This window comes from Naegleria fowleri (assembly GCF_008403515.1).
Source record: "Naegleria fowleri strain ATCC 30894 chromosome Unknown tig33, whole genome shotgun sequence".
Lineage (NCBI taxonomy): Eukaryota > Heterolobosea > Eutetramitea > Acrasida > Naegleriidae > Naegleria > Naegleria fowleri.
The window spans coordinates 104,062-121,023 of record NW_025407965.1 but is presented as its reverse complement, the minus strand read 5'-3'; the positions used below and the strand labels follow the sequence as shown (position 1 = coordinate 121,023).

The following is a 16,962-nucleotide window of genomic DNA, read 5'->3' as shown; positions in this document are numbered from 1 at the left end:
GAGGCTTCAGCCAGTCGATTCATACCCAATGGTAGCCACAAACCAAGACGAGTCGCGCATGTACATCGATGCGTTCCAACAATTGTTAAAATAGTGAGACATTCGTGTCAGATTCATTGGAGTGGTGTCCAAAAGATCATCATTGGTTTCCAATTCTGCTCCTCCTCCGAGTTTAAAGGCTCGATGATCATCACTCTGAAATGACATGGCTAGAACTGAACTCACACGATGATAATGATGATCATAGATCAAAAATAATAATAATAAGAAGAATAACCATGTTGAACGAATCATCATCATAATGTATTTTGTCGTAATCGTCATTGTGACAATTTTCACAGAACAATTTTTTCCCTTGAACTTTTTTGAAATCAGTTCTTGTGAACATTGTTGGCTTGACAAAGTCAGCACGAATATATTTGGAACGAATCATGATCTGATGAAATTCAATGGATTGAATGGCCACACTCGATGCGAATATAGGTGTGATCTAGTCCTTCTCAGAATTTACGGGCATTTTGGAATAGTACGTACTATTCTCAACACCGCTGGGATCTTCATAAATGGTGGAATAATCCTCAACATTTGTGTGCGAAGATGAAGATGCCGAACGCGTAGTCGATTGCAAGGACTTTCCAAACAAATTGCTGCAACAAGACACATAAAAATCGGTGAATTCTTCCTTTTCAAATTCCATGTAGGTGAGTCCAAGAGTGATGGAGGCAATCGAAACATGAGTGGTAATACTGAATGATCCCGACAAAACTCCTATTAATAAGCCTCCTTGGACTTGAGTAATAATGACATAGGCAATTGAGAAGATGAAACTGGAGAGTGAGGAAAAAGCGACAAATCGAATGAACTATTGTGAACGAACATCAATGAAGAGTTAAGGAAGAGTTAAGGAAAATTCAAGACATCATATGAATTAAGTAAAATTCAAGGCATATTTCAATACTTACGGATGTGTTCAACATGTTAACATCAGACACCTTTTTCATGGCCCAATAAATCCATATGGAGGATATAATAAATATGATACATGCCACAAATGAGAGGGCAATTATATAATATGCATAGAATTGCACAACCTGCAGTATTTGTTGCTGACCTAAAACTGCAACCAAGCATGGCACAAGAGCTCCAACAATCAACCATAACAATGCAAGTCCAACATACACTGCTATGGTAGGCTTTGTCTTCCTTGTTTTCACAAAAAGCACTAATCGAAACCAATAGGCAATCCATGAAAAAAGATTGAAAAATACCAATGATAATGCAGTGTTTCCCAAAATGGTGGTCACAAGATTTGATCCCCATGCTGCAGAGATCACAAAGGAAAAAGAGAGAAAGAATTCACTGAGTAATACCATTGCAATTGTGAAAATTCTAAAGAACTTTCTTTGAGTAACAACCGATTTCAACTTTGGTAAGAATGTCGAGAAGAATGTCACTAGGAGAGACACAACATGGATGCCAAATTCACCAAAGGAGAGCACTTGCGAAGTTACAAATTGAGTAAAATTATTGTCACACTTAAATGTAAACAAATTTTCTCTGCAATAGCAAATATACGAAAAACTGAACTCCTTCAAAATGTTCGGAACTAGATCGCTAGTATTGATAATGAGAGGAATTCCAAAATCATAACTCCCACAAAAGGAAAGAGAGTTTGGAAATCGATTGATCATTTCATTGACTGTGTTGTCTTTTGGAAAACATCCTGTGTTTGGTCCTAATTTTTGTTGAAATGATCTCAATGTGTTGTTTTTTAAACAATATTGGCAATAGTTGATCCAATCAAAGATCGATGTTTGTTTTTCTGTCATTTCCTCGACATGAGCGATCAAGTTATCATTCGTATTTTCACACAACAATTCATGACATGATAATTTCAATTTGTTTTCCCAAAATCCAACTTTGGAGCACAAATCATAACTCTCTCCAACATTATCAAAATAGATAAAACTCGTGAACAACAATGGTTCCATTTCAGTATTGGCCCAATATTTCGCAATTCCATATTTCGTCCATAAGGCAATATTGGAACATCCAAACGAATTCGGAATCCATTGCTCAACGACCATGGAACGTGCAAATAGTAACATATGGCTCATACTTTGGGACATATTCCAACAATTTCTAAAGTTTTCTCCAAACGTTGAAATCAATTCGTGATTGTCTTCCTGCACCACCATCATTGATGGTTTCTTTAATAGTATCTCGACTCGATTCATTTGCAAGACAGTTGCCGGCTTGCCATAATATCGATCACCCTGTCTACATTGTGCAACTTGGCTTTGTCAAAAATTGTAACAACACATTGTATTCTTGGAATACAACACGTTCAAGTGTTCCCGTAGGAGACTTGGGTATCTCTCGCAGGCACCTCGAGTTAAAGGCGTAGAAACTAACTTTCGTCAGCCACCACAGGACCAGTTACGGCATTTTTTTGAAAGCGAAACTTTGAAAAAAATGCAAAAAATTCAACGGGATGCTCTTCATGAAAATGTGATGGCCATCGGAGCCTTGAAAGATATTTTGAAAAGTTCGTTGGGACCCAATGCGAGAAGTAAATTAATTGTGGATCCTCATAAAAGGTAGATTTTTAATTACTGGCGGATGGAGGATTTTCTTGAAGAGCTTTCAAAATTATAATTTTATAATATTGTAAATAATAATGATCATGATTACATTCAACAAACTGTTGATGACGATACTTTAAAAATTGTATGGAATGAATTTTTAATTGATTTTTGATTTTTGAACAGAGTAACTGTCAGCCAAGATGGAGTGTTTCTACTGAAACAATTAAATGTGCAGCAAGCTGCAGCTAGTATTTTAGTAGAAGCAGTCCTATCACTGGATAAGTTTATTGGGGATGGAACAACGAGCACAGCTCTATTAGCATGTTCTTTGATGTATGTTTTCATCATCACGAAAGTATTTAAGGTCTGATAAATTATTATTGCTGCTCATATGATGATGGTGAATTTCACATTGACATTAACAAGTGAGCAAGCATATGCAAAGCATAGAAAAGAAAATTTTCCAATGAAATATATTTTGCAAGGATATGATTTATGCTTGGAATTTATAAAGTCGGAAATTTTACCGAAAGCTGCCATTGTTTTGGAGGCTGACTTTGAGGAAAATAGAAAAAAGAATATTTTAACCATTGTTAATTCTGCTCTCTCGTCGAAAACGGCAGTTCACATTCATGCCAAATATTTGGCAACTTTATTGACTGATTCAATAATGAGGTAGGTGAACGCAACAATATTTCAAGAAGTTGTTGAAATCATTCAATGTCCAGTGTTATGGATGGAAATAATTTTGATATGAAAAATATCATGCTTTTGAAAATGCCAGGTCTTTTTGGAACAACAGAATGTCTTCCAAAAACTATTATTATTCCGTCAACTTCTGTGACGTCCACCGAAACTCTACCTGCGAGAGAGACTCCATATAAATTATTGGTCATTAACGGACCCTTGCAGAGGCAGCGTACGAAAACAAAACATTATGCTATTCTCGATACTGTGGAAAATCTTGAAAAGTGGAAGGTATGAACTTTGAGTGTGGCTTTTCGAAATTCAGCAGACTTTTCTAACATTTTTCTACATTCACTGAATTTGACATAATCAAGGTTGATGAAGAGATGGTTTTCAAAAGAATGGCAGAAACCATTAAATCTATTCATGCTGACATTGTCATTTGTAAAGGAGTGGTTCATGACCTTGTTTCACATTATTTACAATCATTTGGAATTTTATGTCTGGAAAATGTGTCCCAAGAGCTTTGTCAATTCACATGCAAAACACTCAATATTCAATATGTTCAATCGATTGAAGAGTTACAAAATGAATGTAGTATGATGGATGTGACCTTACTTGACAATGAGAATAATAGCATTTCTCAAAACTATTTAGGACTAGTAGAGTCATGTGAATTCTTTCGAATGAATGGAGGTCTCTCCCATCATCAAGTACTCTCGACCTTAATTAAGTCCTTTAGGAATACATTGAATGGGAAGCAACATGATAAACCTACTACCTGTACGACTATCATTCGTGGAAGTACCATCGAGCAATGTGAAGAATTTGTTCGTCATGCTCAAGATGCCCTCTATACCTGTATGGTCACGCTCACAGAATGCAGTAGCAACAAATCGAGCCAATCAAATACGGTTACACATGACCAATTGTCAGCAACGCAACGTATATTTGTCACAGGAGGTGGCTCAATTGAATTATATTGTATGTGGCAGTTAGAACAGAAATTGTTACTTGAAAAACAGCGCCAACAATTTTTAGAGGTCGCTGGAATTGAAAGTTTTATTAAGGCTTTGAGGGTTATACCAGAAACATTGTGTATGAATGCAGGCTTGCAGCCCGAACAAACGATTCGCAATGCGATTCGAAAGCAGAAAGATTCACAATGCTCACACTTTGGCATTCCAGCACGCCAAGTTCTTGATATGGATCAATTTGAAGCTCTCCTTGGAGATCCATCAGTGTTTCATCAAGACAATATGCTGCAGATGGAAATTTATGACTCAATATTCACCAAGCGAGCCATGTTTGAGACGTCAATTGAAATTGCAAAAAATATTCTCGTGGGTGAGTTTTGTCATTTGTGTTTTCATGCTTCCTTAAAATACTAACACACTATCATTTTCAATAACCACACAGTGTCTGGGATTATTTTCTACCATTACCCGTAGCTCTTTTTTTTTATTGCTGAGAAGTAGCTTTTTGCTTTTTGAGTTTGTTGAAAAGAGCAACTTTCATATGGAGAATCTTGTAGACAGCGAGGGCTCTCTTCTGATCGACAGTAATGACATCAATTAACTCGTTGTTGGAAACTCGAATGTGAATACGGAACATTTTCTTCTCGTCAACAAGAAGACTCGTCCTAGTCACCTTGTCATAGTCTATTCGTTTAAGCAAGTCGTTGGATGCTTTGTAAATATTCATGCTTTCATTGCTTAGAGATGCTGATACGTTGTTGATCATGTCAGAAGTGGAGTTTAGAGAAATTGAGAGACCACTAATATCTGACTTGTGAATGTGTTGCAAATCCTCCAATAGTAAGCTTGTTTCTTTCAGCTCCTTGCTTTTCTTTCTCTCCGCTTCAAGCTCCTTGTCTTTCTTTTCTAGTTGCATCTTGAGATTTTTGATTTCATTGACATAATTGGTGAGAAAGGTATTGCTGAAAGTGGAACTTTCATTTAGTGACATTTCCTTCGCATCGGATGAGATGAAAGAGGTTGTGGATGGTGTTACAATGGGCATAGATTTTGTAACTTTTTTCTCCTCGTATTGGCTGAGATCGGGCGAAGTGACTGTCTTCACAAGAGCTCCACTGACCAAGTCCCTGAACAAGTCAGAGTTTCGCACTTCATCACGGTCGTCCATATTTTTAGTACGAAGGTCAGCAATGATTTGTTCGAACTCTTCGCTCGTTCTTGGTGCTGTATCGAGAAGCCATCCCGCCCTAATTGCTTCGACACATTTTTCATTGGATGCTACATATTGCTTCACAAATTCTCGTTCCTTATACTGAACTAATTCTCCATCAATTTTCTTAAGTTGAAGTCCTCCTGCAATGAGAACCATCAATCTGTAATTCGGATGTTTTGTAATTGGATTTCCTTCTAAACTTATTAATTTCAACTTGGGTTGTTCTGCAAATCCATACAATGAGGAAATACAATTATTGGCCACGTACAAAACTTCTAGATTGGGCTGTGTTTCTAAATATTTGAATGAGGTCAGATAATTATTTTGAATGTACAAAATTTTCAAGTCGTTTCTAACACCTAATCCTTTGAGTGAGGTTAATCTATAATTTGGAAGAGAAATGGTCTGAAAAAGGTTCGTGTAGTAACCGAACAAAAGCATTATATTAAATCAGAAAATTGCCATCTAGATCAAATCACTTACTCCTAAGCCTGTAGAAAACGAAATACTCTCCAAATTGAGATCAGGAATACTGGTAAAAATCCGTTCCCTTCTTGGTGTTACTCTCCGCTTTGTGATAGATGGAGATGGCGCTCTTGTATTTAAGGTAGGCTTGTTTTGGTAAGAGGCCATACCGAACCGCATAATGTTTTTTGGTTCGTTAATGGATGCTAATAATGATAGTCATTGATTTCAAGACGTAAAGTTTTGTGAGAAAACCTACCTTTCAAATCAGCAATACTCTTGTTGCTTTCTTTGGATGACCATGTAATAGTTGAATTCATATAGTTGGGATTTTGACTTGATGTAGATCGGGTTGATGAGGCTGATGCTGGTCTTCTTGGAGGCGATGAAGAATAAGTTGGCTCCTTCAAATGATGAAGATTGGGGTCTCCCGTTTTCATTGGTCCACCTCCAGAAATTGGTTTTGGTGGTGAGGAGAGAGCGGACAAATGAAGGCTCATGTCCATCTTGGGAGTGTTGGGATGGCTCGATGATGAGTTTTCAATATTTGGATTCATTGGCAAACCCTCAAGATCTGGAGTATCCTCATGTTGATGATGATCGGACTGATCGTAATATCTGTTATTGTTGCTATCATCTAGAATGTTGTTGTTGATGCTTTCTGATTGATCCTTACTTGTGTCAATTTCCTTTGATGCCTCAGGTAGGAATGAGCTTGCTGTTGTTGAGAGAGATTGTTGATGTTCAACCACTGCGGCATTTGATAAATCGGTGGTTGAAGCCTTCTCAATCACCACAGCAGCAGGAGGAATTGGCAAAGGAGGCACCACCGAAGGTCTCTTCTTTTCCGACTGAGCTCGAATCAATTCATTGGCTATTTTGGCAAGCTTGGGTATGGAAGGTTCCTCAATCACCACAATTCCATCTTCCTGTTGTTGTTGTTGTTGTTGGGAGACAGCTTTTCCTCCGACCAATTGATTCCCGATGGAAGTCATTGCTGGCTTCTGTTGATCCTCATTGCCTCCACTACCTGAAAACAAACTATCCGATGATGAGGTAATCTGAGAGGGAGTGAGGGTATAAGCCTCAAAAAGAGAGTCATTATCCATGAGTGAGTGGCGATGGTGGCTGTGGTGGTATTGTTTTGGAACAAATACTTGTTGAGAGAGTTGGTGGTGGTTATATTTTTTTTGTGTGCGTCGTTCATTGTCCACGATCGTAAGAACTTGGCGCCTTTCTCTCAAAGTGAGTTTTCCGAATGCATGTTCTTGCCATTCGAGGCTCGAGTCGACTTCAAATCGAGCACTTGACAAGAGTTATGTATGTTTTGAAGACATTGCCTTCTCAACTCGTCAACACGAAACGACAGTTTCAGAGAGGAGGAGTTCTTTCATTTGTAATTGGATGAAAGATGTGTTGATTCTGAAGGTAGGAATGTAATTTTCCTTTTCAAAATCATCGAAAGGAATGCATTGTTTTCTGAGAAGTTTGTTTTTGCATTGGAATACCGAGATGATAATACTACCAGATTTTCACTTGTAGCAATATATTTAGCACCTTCAAAGCAAATCCAGTTGCTGTACAGATCTAAACAGGTCAAATTCTTCAGATATTCACTATTAGCAATATATTTGACATGAATGTTCGTTTGTCCTAGTCCAAGCTTCAAAGTAATCAAACTCTTCAAACATTCACTATGTAGAAGATAAGGAGCTGGTTGTTTCAGCAGTATGATTAAGAGTAGTTGATGTTGAATCGGCCTTCTCAGATGAGATGGTCTTGTTGTGCATCAGAAAAGAGGATTAAAAGGCAAGCAACTATTGCACAATAAATTAGGAGGACAAAATGGTTTTTTCTTTTTCCAAAAATTTGCCACGGTGTGCGAGAATCGAAGGGTAGAATTGAATAAAAGCAGAAAACTATTTTTTCAATGCCCTACAATATAAATTATTTGAAAATCCAAACTGAAAGTCTCAAGGTCGGAGAGGACCATCCTCTCTCAAACAAAGGCAATCAATAAGAAACACTTTGACCTCACAAATGGAAATGTTGTCAATGAATTAACTTGGATATTAGTAGATGCATCTGTCTCCAAGTTTACAGCTGATGTAACAGAAGTGTGAAAGTATTAGTAGTAGTAGTTGAAAGTACTCAAACTCAACTACCCAGATGAGTACTCTCACTTTTTAGGATTTTTTATATTGATGGATAAATTGGTCTATTTCCATTAAAGTTTATTGATCATTTGTGGATCATTCTCAAATGCCACGCACGCTATTATTAAATGATGAATAAGTATATATTATAAAATACATCATCATCACCACACTGCAGTTCATGTAAACACAAAATGTCTTCACTTCTATTTTCAATGGTCAAACAAAGCATTTGGCTTCTCTATTCACTCATTCTCATGCATTATTCAGGATGGTTGAACCTTATGCATCATCATCGAGAATGTCCAATGATTGAAATTCTCACGTACTGTGATGATGATTCTGATCACAGAAACCATCGAACTGTTGGATCCATCATCCATCATGATGGTTCGAACTTTCACAAAAATTTCAATATGCATCATCGATATCACGAAATATATTTCACGTATTACTATAAAAAGAATTTTTTAGGACTTTTTGGAATTCATTCAATTCCAAATGGAAATTTGTCAAGATCCTTTTCCACATCTGTTCCATTGAGTGAAAGCTGGTTAATGATTGCCAGTTGTATCATTATTCACGCCATTCGAATCTTTTCTTTTGGTTTCTTTGTGTACAGTGCCATTGGTTCTGTCATTATCAAGAAATTGGATTGGATGGAAGAATGTCGAATTTCACACAAAGTTGTGAGACCATTGTTGCACATGCTGGCCAAAAAATGTCAAATTTCATTATGGTTCCACTTGTTGTTTTTGAGCATGTATTTGATGCAAATTTCGTGTCAAGTGTTTTGTTGGGAAGGTTCGACCTTGTTGGAACACTTTTTAAATTTTGCCTTATTTGGAATGTTTGTGTTGGTGTTGATGGAAATTTTGATCATTTCCTTGTTGAGAAGGGTGTTGAGAGGATCGCCTGAAAAACCAGATGAGCAGTAGTGTTGTTATTATCAATTCAGAGACTTGATGTTTTTCACTATTGAACGTTGAGAGGATGAATTCGTGTGAACTCATTCTCAAGAAATTCTACTTTTCAGTATTAATACTCAATTTGTACTACAGGAGGATGATCTTCCATTTCTACATGAATGAAATATTGCAAGAATCAAAATCGTAGTCAAGTGACATTTTGAAAAGTGACAGCTCATGTAAAGTGGCCAATAAGGATTGTTTTGCAAAAATAAGTGGGAATGTACTAATTTCTTGACAATCTTCCACATTGTAAAAGTCACTCAATAATTCATCCATATTTGGTAAATTCAGTAAAAATATCATTCCTTCAAATAATAATTGAGCATTGCTTAAGTGACACATGAAAGAGCAAAAACAAATATACTGTTGTTGATTTCGATCCATATCGAAAAATTTTGGATGTCCTTCCACTTGATCACACACATTTTGACAAATTTCTAAAAGTCGTTCATCTTGTGTTCCTTCCGAAAGTGCAATAATTAATTCCCAAACTCCAGTTTCCTTCTTCAATCGAATGGAAAATAGTGAAATGATAGAAATAATGAACTTGTTTTTGAAGAGTAGTTCTAAATGTTTCTTAAATTGAGGATTGATTTGAATGTTGGTGGTCAAGTCAACAGTCAATGTTTGGGTTGTTGAAGAGGTCGTTTTGACAAGTGTGACAGTTGTTGGCTTAATTTGAGAATTGATATAATTCGAAATTTCTCTAAAGCTTTCCTCAATGAAAGAACAAACAAGAGAAATAAATTCAGATTCTTCCATCTCATTGCCCTTACTGAATATTTCCAACAAGTGATAGACGTTCTCAAGATCTTCATCATCATCTTCATCAATGTCCTCATCGACAGTTTCTTCCGATAATGATGATGGAGATTTCGTGTCACTTGGGCTGTTAAATACATCGTGAACTACTACACGTTCTGAACCAAATTGTGAATTTGTAGTGAATCGTGATTTGCTTGAAATTTGTTCCAAAATTAAAATTTCATCCTCTTCACTGTCATTTGTCAAGTCGATCGAAGAATTTGTCGAAGAAGTTATTTTAGAGTTCACATGGAATGGAGTTTTACCATGACTCGAAGTAGTGGTCGTCGTTGTCGTCGTAGGCGTACTGGTGCTACTGAGACTTGATTCCTTTTGTTGATTCACATTGGACCCTTTGTTATTATTTTCAGTCGTGTGATGTCCACTTTCACCCATCATGACATTCTCAAATGGATTTGTCGGCATTCCAACAGAATCACTCGAATGTGGACTCGTGGGAGGAGTGAATATGGAATTTCCAACTCCTCTTCGTCTTCTTCTAGAAACTATTTCTTGTGGATTTCCTCCAGGAGAAGGTGACAACGAGGAATTCGAGTGATGGAATGCATTTCTTAAAAGTGTGGAATCATTTTCAGGTGACAATGGAGTAGTCGTACTGCTGGATGAAGAAGAGGATTCTTGAGAGGGAATTCGTGTCGCACCTGGTCTTCTCTTATCATTGAGTGTGTTTGATGATGAATTCTGATCAACCATGGATGCTTTCGAAGTGACTGTCGATGTGCTTGTCACAGAACTGTTCAAATTGACATTTCGAGAAGTGTCTTGAAGAGCTCCTAATAGTGAAAATGGTTTGTAATCGCCACCACCATTAATCGATTCTTTGAGAGAAGAAGGTAATGATGAACTCAAAGAGGGTGACACGATCGGTGTGTCATTATTCTGTTGTTGCTGTTGTGGAATATCCATTCCTTTCTTTTTCGTGACTTGTAACTCACTTTTAACTGTTTCATTGCACGTCTCTAAGAGTTCCTTATAAAAATTGTACAATTTCAAATCTGAAGTAAAGAACTTTTTTGATTCTTCAATAGTATGGAAAAATTCATGAATCACATGATAACAATTTAATTCCAAATCGTCATTGGAATCACTAAATCTCATGGTCACTCTCTTATTCATTTCAAACTTTTTAGCCTCTTGATCCAAATGTGAAATGTCACGAATAAATTCTTTAACAGGTTCGATATTTGTGGTGACAAATTCCGATAAGAGTCCCATATATTCTTCTTTTGAATTATGATCATACACTTGATTTGCAATATTTTGAATGACTTTTGTAATGAGAGTAAGAGTTCGTTGTGCATTCGGTTGTGGCTGTGTGGAAAGAATTCCTTGCAAATGAGGAGCTACAATGGCAGGACAGACAAATCTGAGGAAAAAGAGACCACCCACTGCAATCTCAGTGCTTTCTGGAAAGTGTTTTTTGCTTTCCTCAAAAGTAAATTCAAGAATTTCACAAATTTCAAAAGGACCTTCTTCGATCGTGTTTTCAATAATTCTGGCGAGGAATTTCTTGGAGAGATCAATAATTCGAGTTTTGCTTCGTTGTTGTCGAGAGGCTATAATTTGATGAATAATTTCACCATTAGGTTTCTCTGGATGTTCAATTTCATCCAATTCCTTATTTAGAAATTTTAAAAGTCGACTCTGTTCAATTTCTAAATATTCATCAGCAACACACACTTTGGCAATCAATGGCTGAAGTGTAGATTTTAAGAATGCTTGTCCATGAATCTTGAAAAAGAGTTGAACCAATTTTGTGGAAATGGAATTTCTAATGAATTGTTAAAAATAATAATGGATCCAATCATGGTGGTGTTGTTGATTTTTGTTAATGAAATTTGATAGATTGATCGATGTGAGAATTGAATTTACCAAGAATGCATCTACGTACCTTCTAAAAAGAGTTTCAGGATGTTTGGTGAGTTCCAATTCGACCTTGATGGCTGCTTTGACAAGTTGAGTACATGACTTTAAATGATCAATGAATAAATAAATGTATATTCATTCACATATGAAAAACGAGGCATTTGAACATGTCACAATTATTAGAGGAATATATGAGTAGTGGTAAAATATGAATTCAATGTTTTTCAAAATCATGAAATTTTCACATACCTTTTGAAATGAAAAACAATCCATCAAGACCATCCATGACACTAAAAACGATTCCTGAACTGGATGTCTTACACTATTCAATGCATGAATAATATGATCTTGTGGAGAATCAGCAATAAAATTCAAGAATTTCGAATACTGTCGCGCTGTATCAAAGGTGTAAGGTTTCTTAATTTGTGTTTTCACTTGTTTTTCAATACTCGAAATAATTGCCTTAATCCACATATCTCTCTCTTCTTCAGATTCACAATAAAAGACATACTTTCGATCCTTGTGTGTCCTTTCTCCACTCGTACTCTTTCCAACAGTAATTGAAAATTTGTACTTTTTCACTTTTTTAAAAGTAAAATAGATTGAAGTCGACGAAGCAGTCGTTGTCGAAGTGATGGCAATTTTGGATTGCAAAATGGAACCAGAAGAGAATTTCTTAATAGTGGTGGCACCCAACACTTCTTGTGCAGAACTGTCCATCGAAGACAAGAGTTCTAAAGGAGATTGTATGTGTTTGGAAAGTCTCGAAAAGACGGATTGTTTTCGATCTTTTCGAAAGGAATTTTGTTTCTTTTTTCTCTCTCTGTAAATGCATTGAATCATTTTCGAGTTTAACATGTACTCTTGTTCCTCTTTGATCCGTTTAATGTCATAGATTTGAGGTGAGGCGACAATTTCTGTTGTGCATTTTGCGCTATTGTTTTTGACGAGTGATGATGGTGAGAAGGATGTTGGAGAGGATGACGACGAGTTTGATGAAATCATACTATTCCCATTTGAACTCGACAAGTTATGTAAAGCATGATGATCATGACTTTCTTGAATGTCTTTCTCGTGAAAAATCTCGACAATGGTATTCGCTGGATCCAGATAGAGACATCCAAGTGTTGAGTCTTGTTTCTTTTTTTCTGTGACTTTGGTTTTGAAATAGACCAAGCGATGATCGCTCAATAATTCAAAGTATCGCTGAAATTTCAGATGGTGTGGGTGTGGTATTGGTTTGGAATTGGTTTGGAGTTGATCATTTGTAAGAAAATGAAGTGTGATTGTGAAGGAAAGTGAAGGAAGGTGAATGAATGTGAATGAATTCATGGGTTTGCACATTTATTCACGAGAGTGAAGGAGATTGTCATCAATAGATATTGAAGTGTTGTGAGTGTGAAAATTACAAGTGTCAAATTTCACACAATTTTTCAATGATTCAAACACTTACCTTTTTCCAGCTCGTATTCACGTTTCCTCTCTGAAATGTGAATTTTTCAACAGAAAATCCCGAACACGATGATGGTGGTGTTGTGGAGAAAAGACCACCACAAGAAGAAGGTGTGATGTTGAATTCGAAACAATTCAACGGTATTTTAGTTTTCATGTGTGTGTGATCATTATGATGCGAGAGATGGCAATGATGCACTTACCTTGAATAAATAACCAGACAACACGACACCTTCATCTCTGTTAAAGCTTCCGCTTCGTTTGCCAAACATGTGTCCCGGCATTTTTTTAATAGGTGCTAATTTCAATTGACATTTGTCATTAGCAGTGAAAATCATCGCTTGATTATTTTAAGAATGACCTGGTTCTAAAAAGTCCTCCTTGTTGTCAAAGTCACATTTTGCAAATGAATTAATTGGAAAACCTTTCTTCCTCATTTCCGTAACTTTCAAAGACTTCATGAGGTGAACCTTTTTTGTTTAATGATTAAACTTTTTATACATGAACACAGAAATGTCTCTAATCACGAGCATGTACTGCGAAAATGTTGGATTATACTTGAGAATATGCTGTGGTTTGACTGTTGAAATTTTGGGAAAACATTCTCTAATGGCTTCCAACAACTGGAAGAATTGGTGACCTGTTAAACCAATCCGCTCTATGGGCTCAATAAACTTTTCAACCAAATCAATGAAGATGTCTCTTACTTCCTTAGCGCTGATAAGACCTTGTCCAATTTGCAATAGTGTTTTTAACATTTCCACAATAATTTCCTACGGTATTCAATCGCAATAATATTGAATTGAGGGAAACGTTAGCGAATTTGTGCCACAATACACTGAAAACTTACATCAATCTTTTCCAAACTTCCATCAGAGAAGGCCTTATCATTAGAAAGCTGCGTGATAATTAGTGATACATATTCCTTGAGCCGCGTCTTGTCAGAGAAAATAACGGTCTTAATGTCTCTAAACTTGATAAAATCCAATGCAATTTGGTGAGCGTCAAAAACTGTGATGGGCTCTTCCTCTGGTATATTTTGCTCAATACTTGTTGAAATGTTAATTGGGCTCGATGGGTCATTGGCAAAGTTAATGGTGGGAGGCTTGATGGAACTTGTTGTATTTATACTCCTCGCTTCGTAAGTCCAATGTTTTAAAATCTGACTGCATAAAAAGTAAAGATCTTGAAAATTGAAATCTTTCATGAATTTTCTGGACGTTTCAAATCGTTGATATGTCATAAATACAAGTGTTGCGTATTTTCTATATGCAGTGTTATAAATTCATAGTAATGTGATTATGTTTTTATAAATTATTGTAAAAAGATAGGTCAGGCCACGGTAATTTTCTCGTCATTAAATACTTACTCTGCCAATCGTTCGGAAAGAATGAATTTTTCTTGTATGATTTTGGATAGTATGGTCTGACCATCGTCAGACTTTTCAAGAGAAACAAGGTCCGTTAATGGACATGATGCTGAAGATTTGAAAAATTTAAAGATAGCTTTTAAATTATCAAATTGTCTTCGCACCTATATCGTTGTGATGGATTTCACATGTTTTACATGATCATGAAAAATCAGTGTTAATATAATGTTAGCTTTACACCGAATTCAATGCAGTTAAAACTCACAGAAATAATTTCAATGTCATACTTTTCACTAATTTCTTCTAAATCTCTTCTCAGTTTTGAAGTGAGCTTTTTTCCCATTAATTCTCTGTAAACTCTTTCGTCAAAGTTAAAATATTGCTGTATGAGTAAATGCTTTACGCTGGGAGCAACTTGGAGAATTGTGTTGCAGCTCATGAATAATAATGGGTTTTGTAAATATGGTTGAAAATCGTTAAATATCCTGTACTGATAGGCTACTTCATTGGTAATGAGCCGGTAATAACTATCAACGAAGAAGGAATATTTTGAAAAATATTCCATGTGTGATGATCGCTGTTTTTCAAGTAAATATTTTGATGTCGTTTCAATGGACAGTCCTTGCAACCATTTCACAAATACACTCTGATTAATAAGTGGACAATCACTTATAAACACCTCAGAATTTGAAATTAATTCAGATCCACCCTGATTAATGATGGTCACTCCGAGAGGAGTGTTTGCCGCACTGCTACTATTTGAATTGTAATAAGGTTTTCCCGAATAGTTTTTATAATTTTCAAAAAATATAGTTTCATGTGGGAGAGAAGAGGGCATCGTGATAGGTGTTACATTGTAGGTGTTCGCATTGCTGATTGAGTTGATGTTGTATTCCTTGGCTGATGATGAGAGTGGAACTGGATTTTGACTCATTTTTTATTTGTTAGAATTGATCAGTTTGGAAATGTTGCGTTTGATTGAGCTAGGCTTTGAAAAGGTCTTCAAAATTTTGTGTTTAATAATATTATTATTATTATGTAATAATTATAAATGATAGATTTACAAATGATTTTAGCGGTATTTGCCGTGTTGTTGCTTGTACCAAAAAGGGAGAAAACTTAGTATACCTAACAAAAAAAATTATTGATCCTCGTTTTCAGTCATTTTAACTCTCTTTTCTTCAGGAGATGCGTAATCAATTTCAAATTTGGTTTCGCTCTCTCTCTTGAGTGGATTCTCATGATCTTGAACTGCCTCAGATGCTGCTGCTGCTGGCTTTGGTGGTTTCACTTTCTTTGCACCAACCTTGGGGAAGTTGGCATCGTCTGACGACGACTCTCCTGCTCCTGTAGAAGGAGAAGATGAGTTCCATGTTGCAGTTGAGCTTGAAGCTTCAGCGTTGACATGAATTTTAACAGAAGTAATCTTGTCCTTCTTCTTGGATGATGAAGTGGTGAGTGAATTGGACTTTTCAGACTTCTTTGATTCAGTGGATTCCTTCTTTTCTTTTGGTTCCTTCTTTTCCTTGGGTTCTTTTGGTTCCTTTGGTTCCTTCTTTTCTTTTGGAGCCTTAGTATTTTCGGTATTTTGGTCTCTTGGAGCCTTGGTCTTTGGTTTTGGTGGTTCGACCTCTCTAACGTTTTCTTCCCAGAAATCGTCTTGTGTAACATATGGATCCTTCACAACAGTCATTGGCTTCCTTTCAGGTTTCTTTTCCTCAAGGGTCTTCTTTTCTTCTTTTGGTGAAGCATCAGACTCGACCTCGGCTTGAGATTCACTACTCTCAGACTTCTTGGAAGCCTTTTCCTTCTTTCCATTCTTCTCCTCGTTTTGAGTTGGCTTTTTGGTTGTCTTGTCAGTCTTTGTCTCAGTTGATTCCTTCTTTTCCTTCTTGTCAGACTTTTCTGGAGCCTTTTCAGTGGTGGCTGATGATGCCTTCTTCTTTTTACCACCTTCTTCTTCGGAAGCAGCTGTTGCTTCTTCCTTCTTCTCTCCACCGACGCCTGGTGGCTTGGCAGAATCGTCATTAACAAGCTTTCTAAAGATGGACTTGTTCTTCTTCTTTTCGTCCTTCTTCTTGTCCTTCTTATCATTGACCTTCTTTTCTTCCTTCTTACGACCAGTCAATTCTGGCTTCTTGACTAAAAGGAAACCCTCAGATTGGGTGGTATCGACATCTTCGGATGGTTGTTGTGCTTGTTCCTCTTTTTCTTCTTGTTGCTTCTTGGAAGGCTTGATCTTCTTTTCTTGGGTTGGTACAGGCTTCTTCTTCTTGTTCAATCCATACATTTCAGCAATGTCAATTTCGGTGAGTTTAGCATTGGATGCTTGCTCAATTTCATCCTCGTTGACTACTAGCTTGGGCAGCTTCTTCTTTTCCGTTTTCTTCTTT

The 16,962-nt window shown here is 36.6% G+C and overlaps 6 protein-coding genes across 6 annotated transcripts in view; 1 reads left to right on the top strand and 5 right to left on the bottom strand.

Moving 5' to 3' along the window:
- Positions 1–490: 490 nt before the first annotated feature.
- On the bottom strand, positions 491–2,198 carry FDP41_003040 (uncharacterized protein; the record flags this gene model as incomplete). The annotated part of the gene is made up of 2 exons (XM_044706301.1): positions 491–862; positions 963–2,198. 2 exons carry the CDS (start codon positions 2,196–2,198, stop codon positions 491–493), a joined length of 1,608 nt encoding a protein of 535 aa, XP_044562431.1.
- A 277-nt stretch (positions 2,199–2,475) lies between these two features.
- Positions 2,476–4,726, top strand: FDP41_003039 (uncharacterized protein; the record flags this gene model as incomplete). Its single annotated transcript, XM_044706299.1, has 6 exons — positions 2,476–2,600; positions 2,772–2,921; positions 3,015–3,263; positions 3,317–3,566; positions 3,650–4,622; positions 4,695–4,726. The coding sequence occupies 6 exons, from the start codon at positions 2,476–2,478 to the stop codon at positions 4,724–4,726; spliced, it is 1,779 nt and encodes a 592-aa protein (XP_044562430.1).
- Positions 4,727–4,736: 10 nt separating this feature from the next.
- Positions 4,737–7,039, bottom strand: FDP41_003038 (uncharacterized protein; the record flags this gene model as incomplete). The annotated part of the gene is made up of 3 exons (XM_044706298.1): positions 4,737–5,870; positions 5,949–6,136; positions 6,190–7,039. 3 exons carry the CDS (start codon positions 7,037–7,039, stop codon positions 4,737–4,739), a joined length of 2,172 nt encoding a protein of 723 aa, XP_044562429.1.
- Positions 7,040–9,165: 2,126 nt separating this feature from the next.
- FDP41_003037 (uncharacterized protein) lies at positions 9,166–13,484 on the bottom strand (the record flags this gene model as incomplete). Its single annotated transcript, XM_044706297.1, has 5 exons — positions 9,166–11,653; positions 11,774–11,850; positions 11,998–12,954; positions 13,202–13,231; positions 13,404–13,484. 5 exons carry the CDS (start codon positions 13,482–13,484, stop codon positions 9,166–9,168), a joined length of 3,633 nt encoding a protein of 1,210 aa, XP_044562428.1.
- Positions 13,485–13,679: 195 nt separating this feature from the next.
- On the bottom strand, positions 13,680–15,503 carry FDP41_003036 (uncharacterized protein; the record flags this gene model as incomplete). Its single annotated transcript, XM_044706296.1, has 4 exons — positions 13,680–13,973; positions 14,051–14,465; positions 14,570–14,733; positions 14,835–15,503. The coding sequence occupies 4 exons, from the start codon at positions 15,501–15,503 to the stop codon at positions 13,680–13,682; spliced, it is 1,542 nt and encodes a 513-aa protein (XP_044562427.1).
- Positions 15,504–15,710: 207 nt separating this feature from the next.
- Positions 15,711–16,962, bottom strand: part of FDP41_003035 (uncharacterized protein) — a gene marked incomplete at both ends in the record, with an annotated part of 1,967 nt that continues 715 nt past the window's right edge. The window contains one exon of the mRNA XM_044706295.1: positions 15,711–16,955. Within this exon, the coding sequence (XP_044562426.1) occupies positions 15,711–16,955 (1,245 nt within the window). The remainder of the gene's footprint in view (positions 16,956–16,962) is intronic.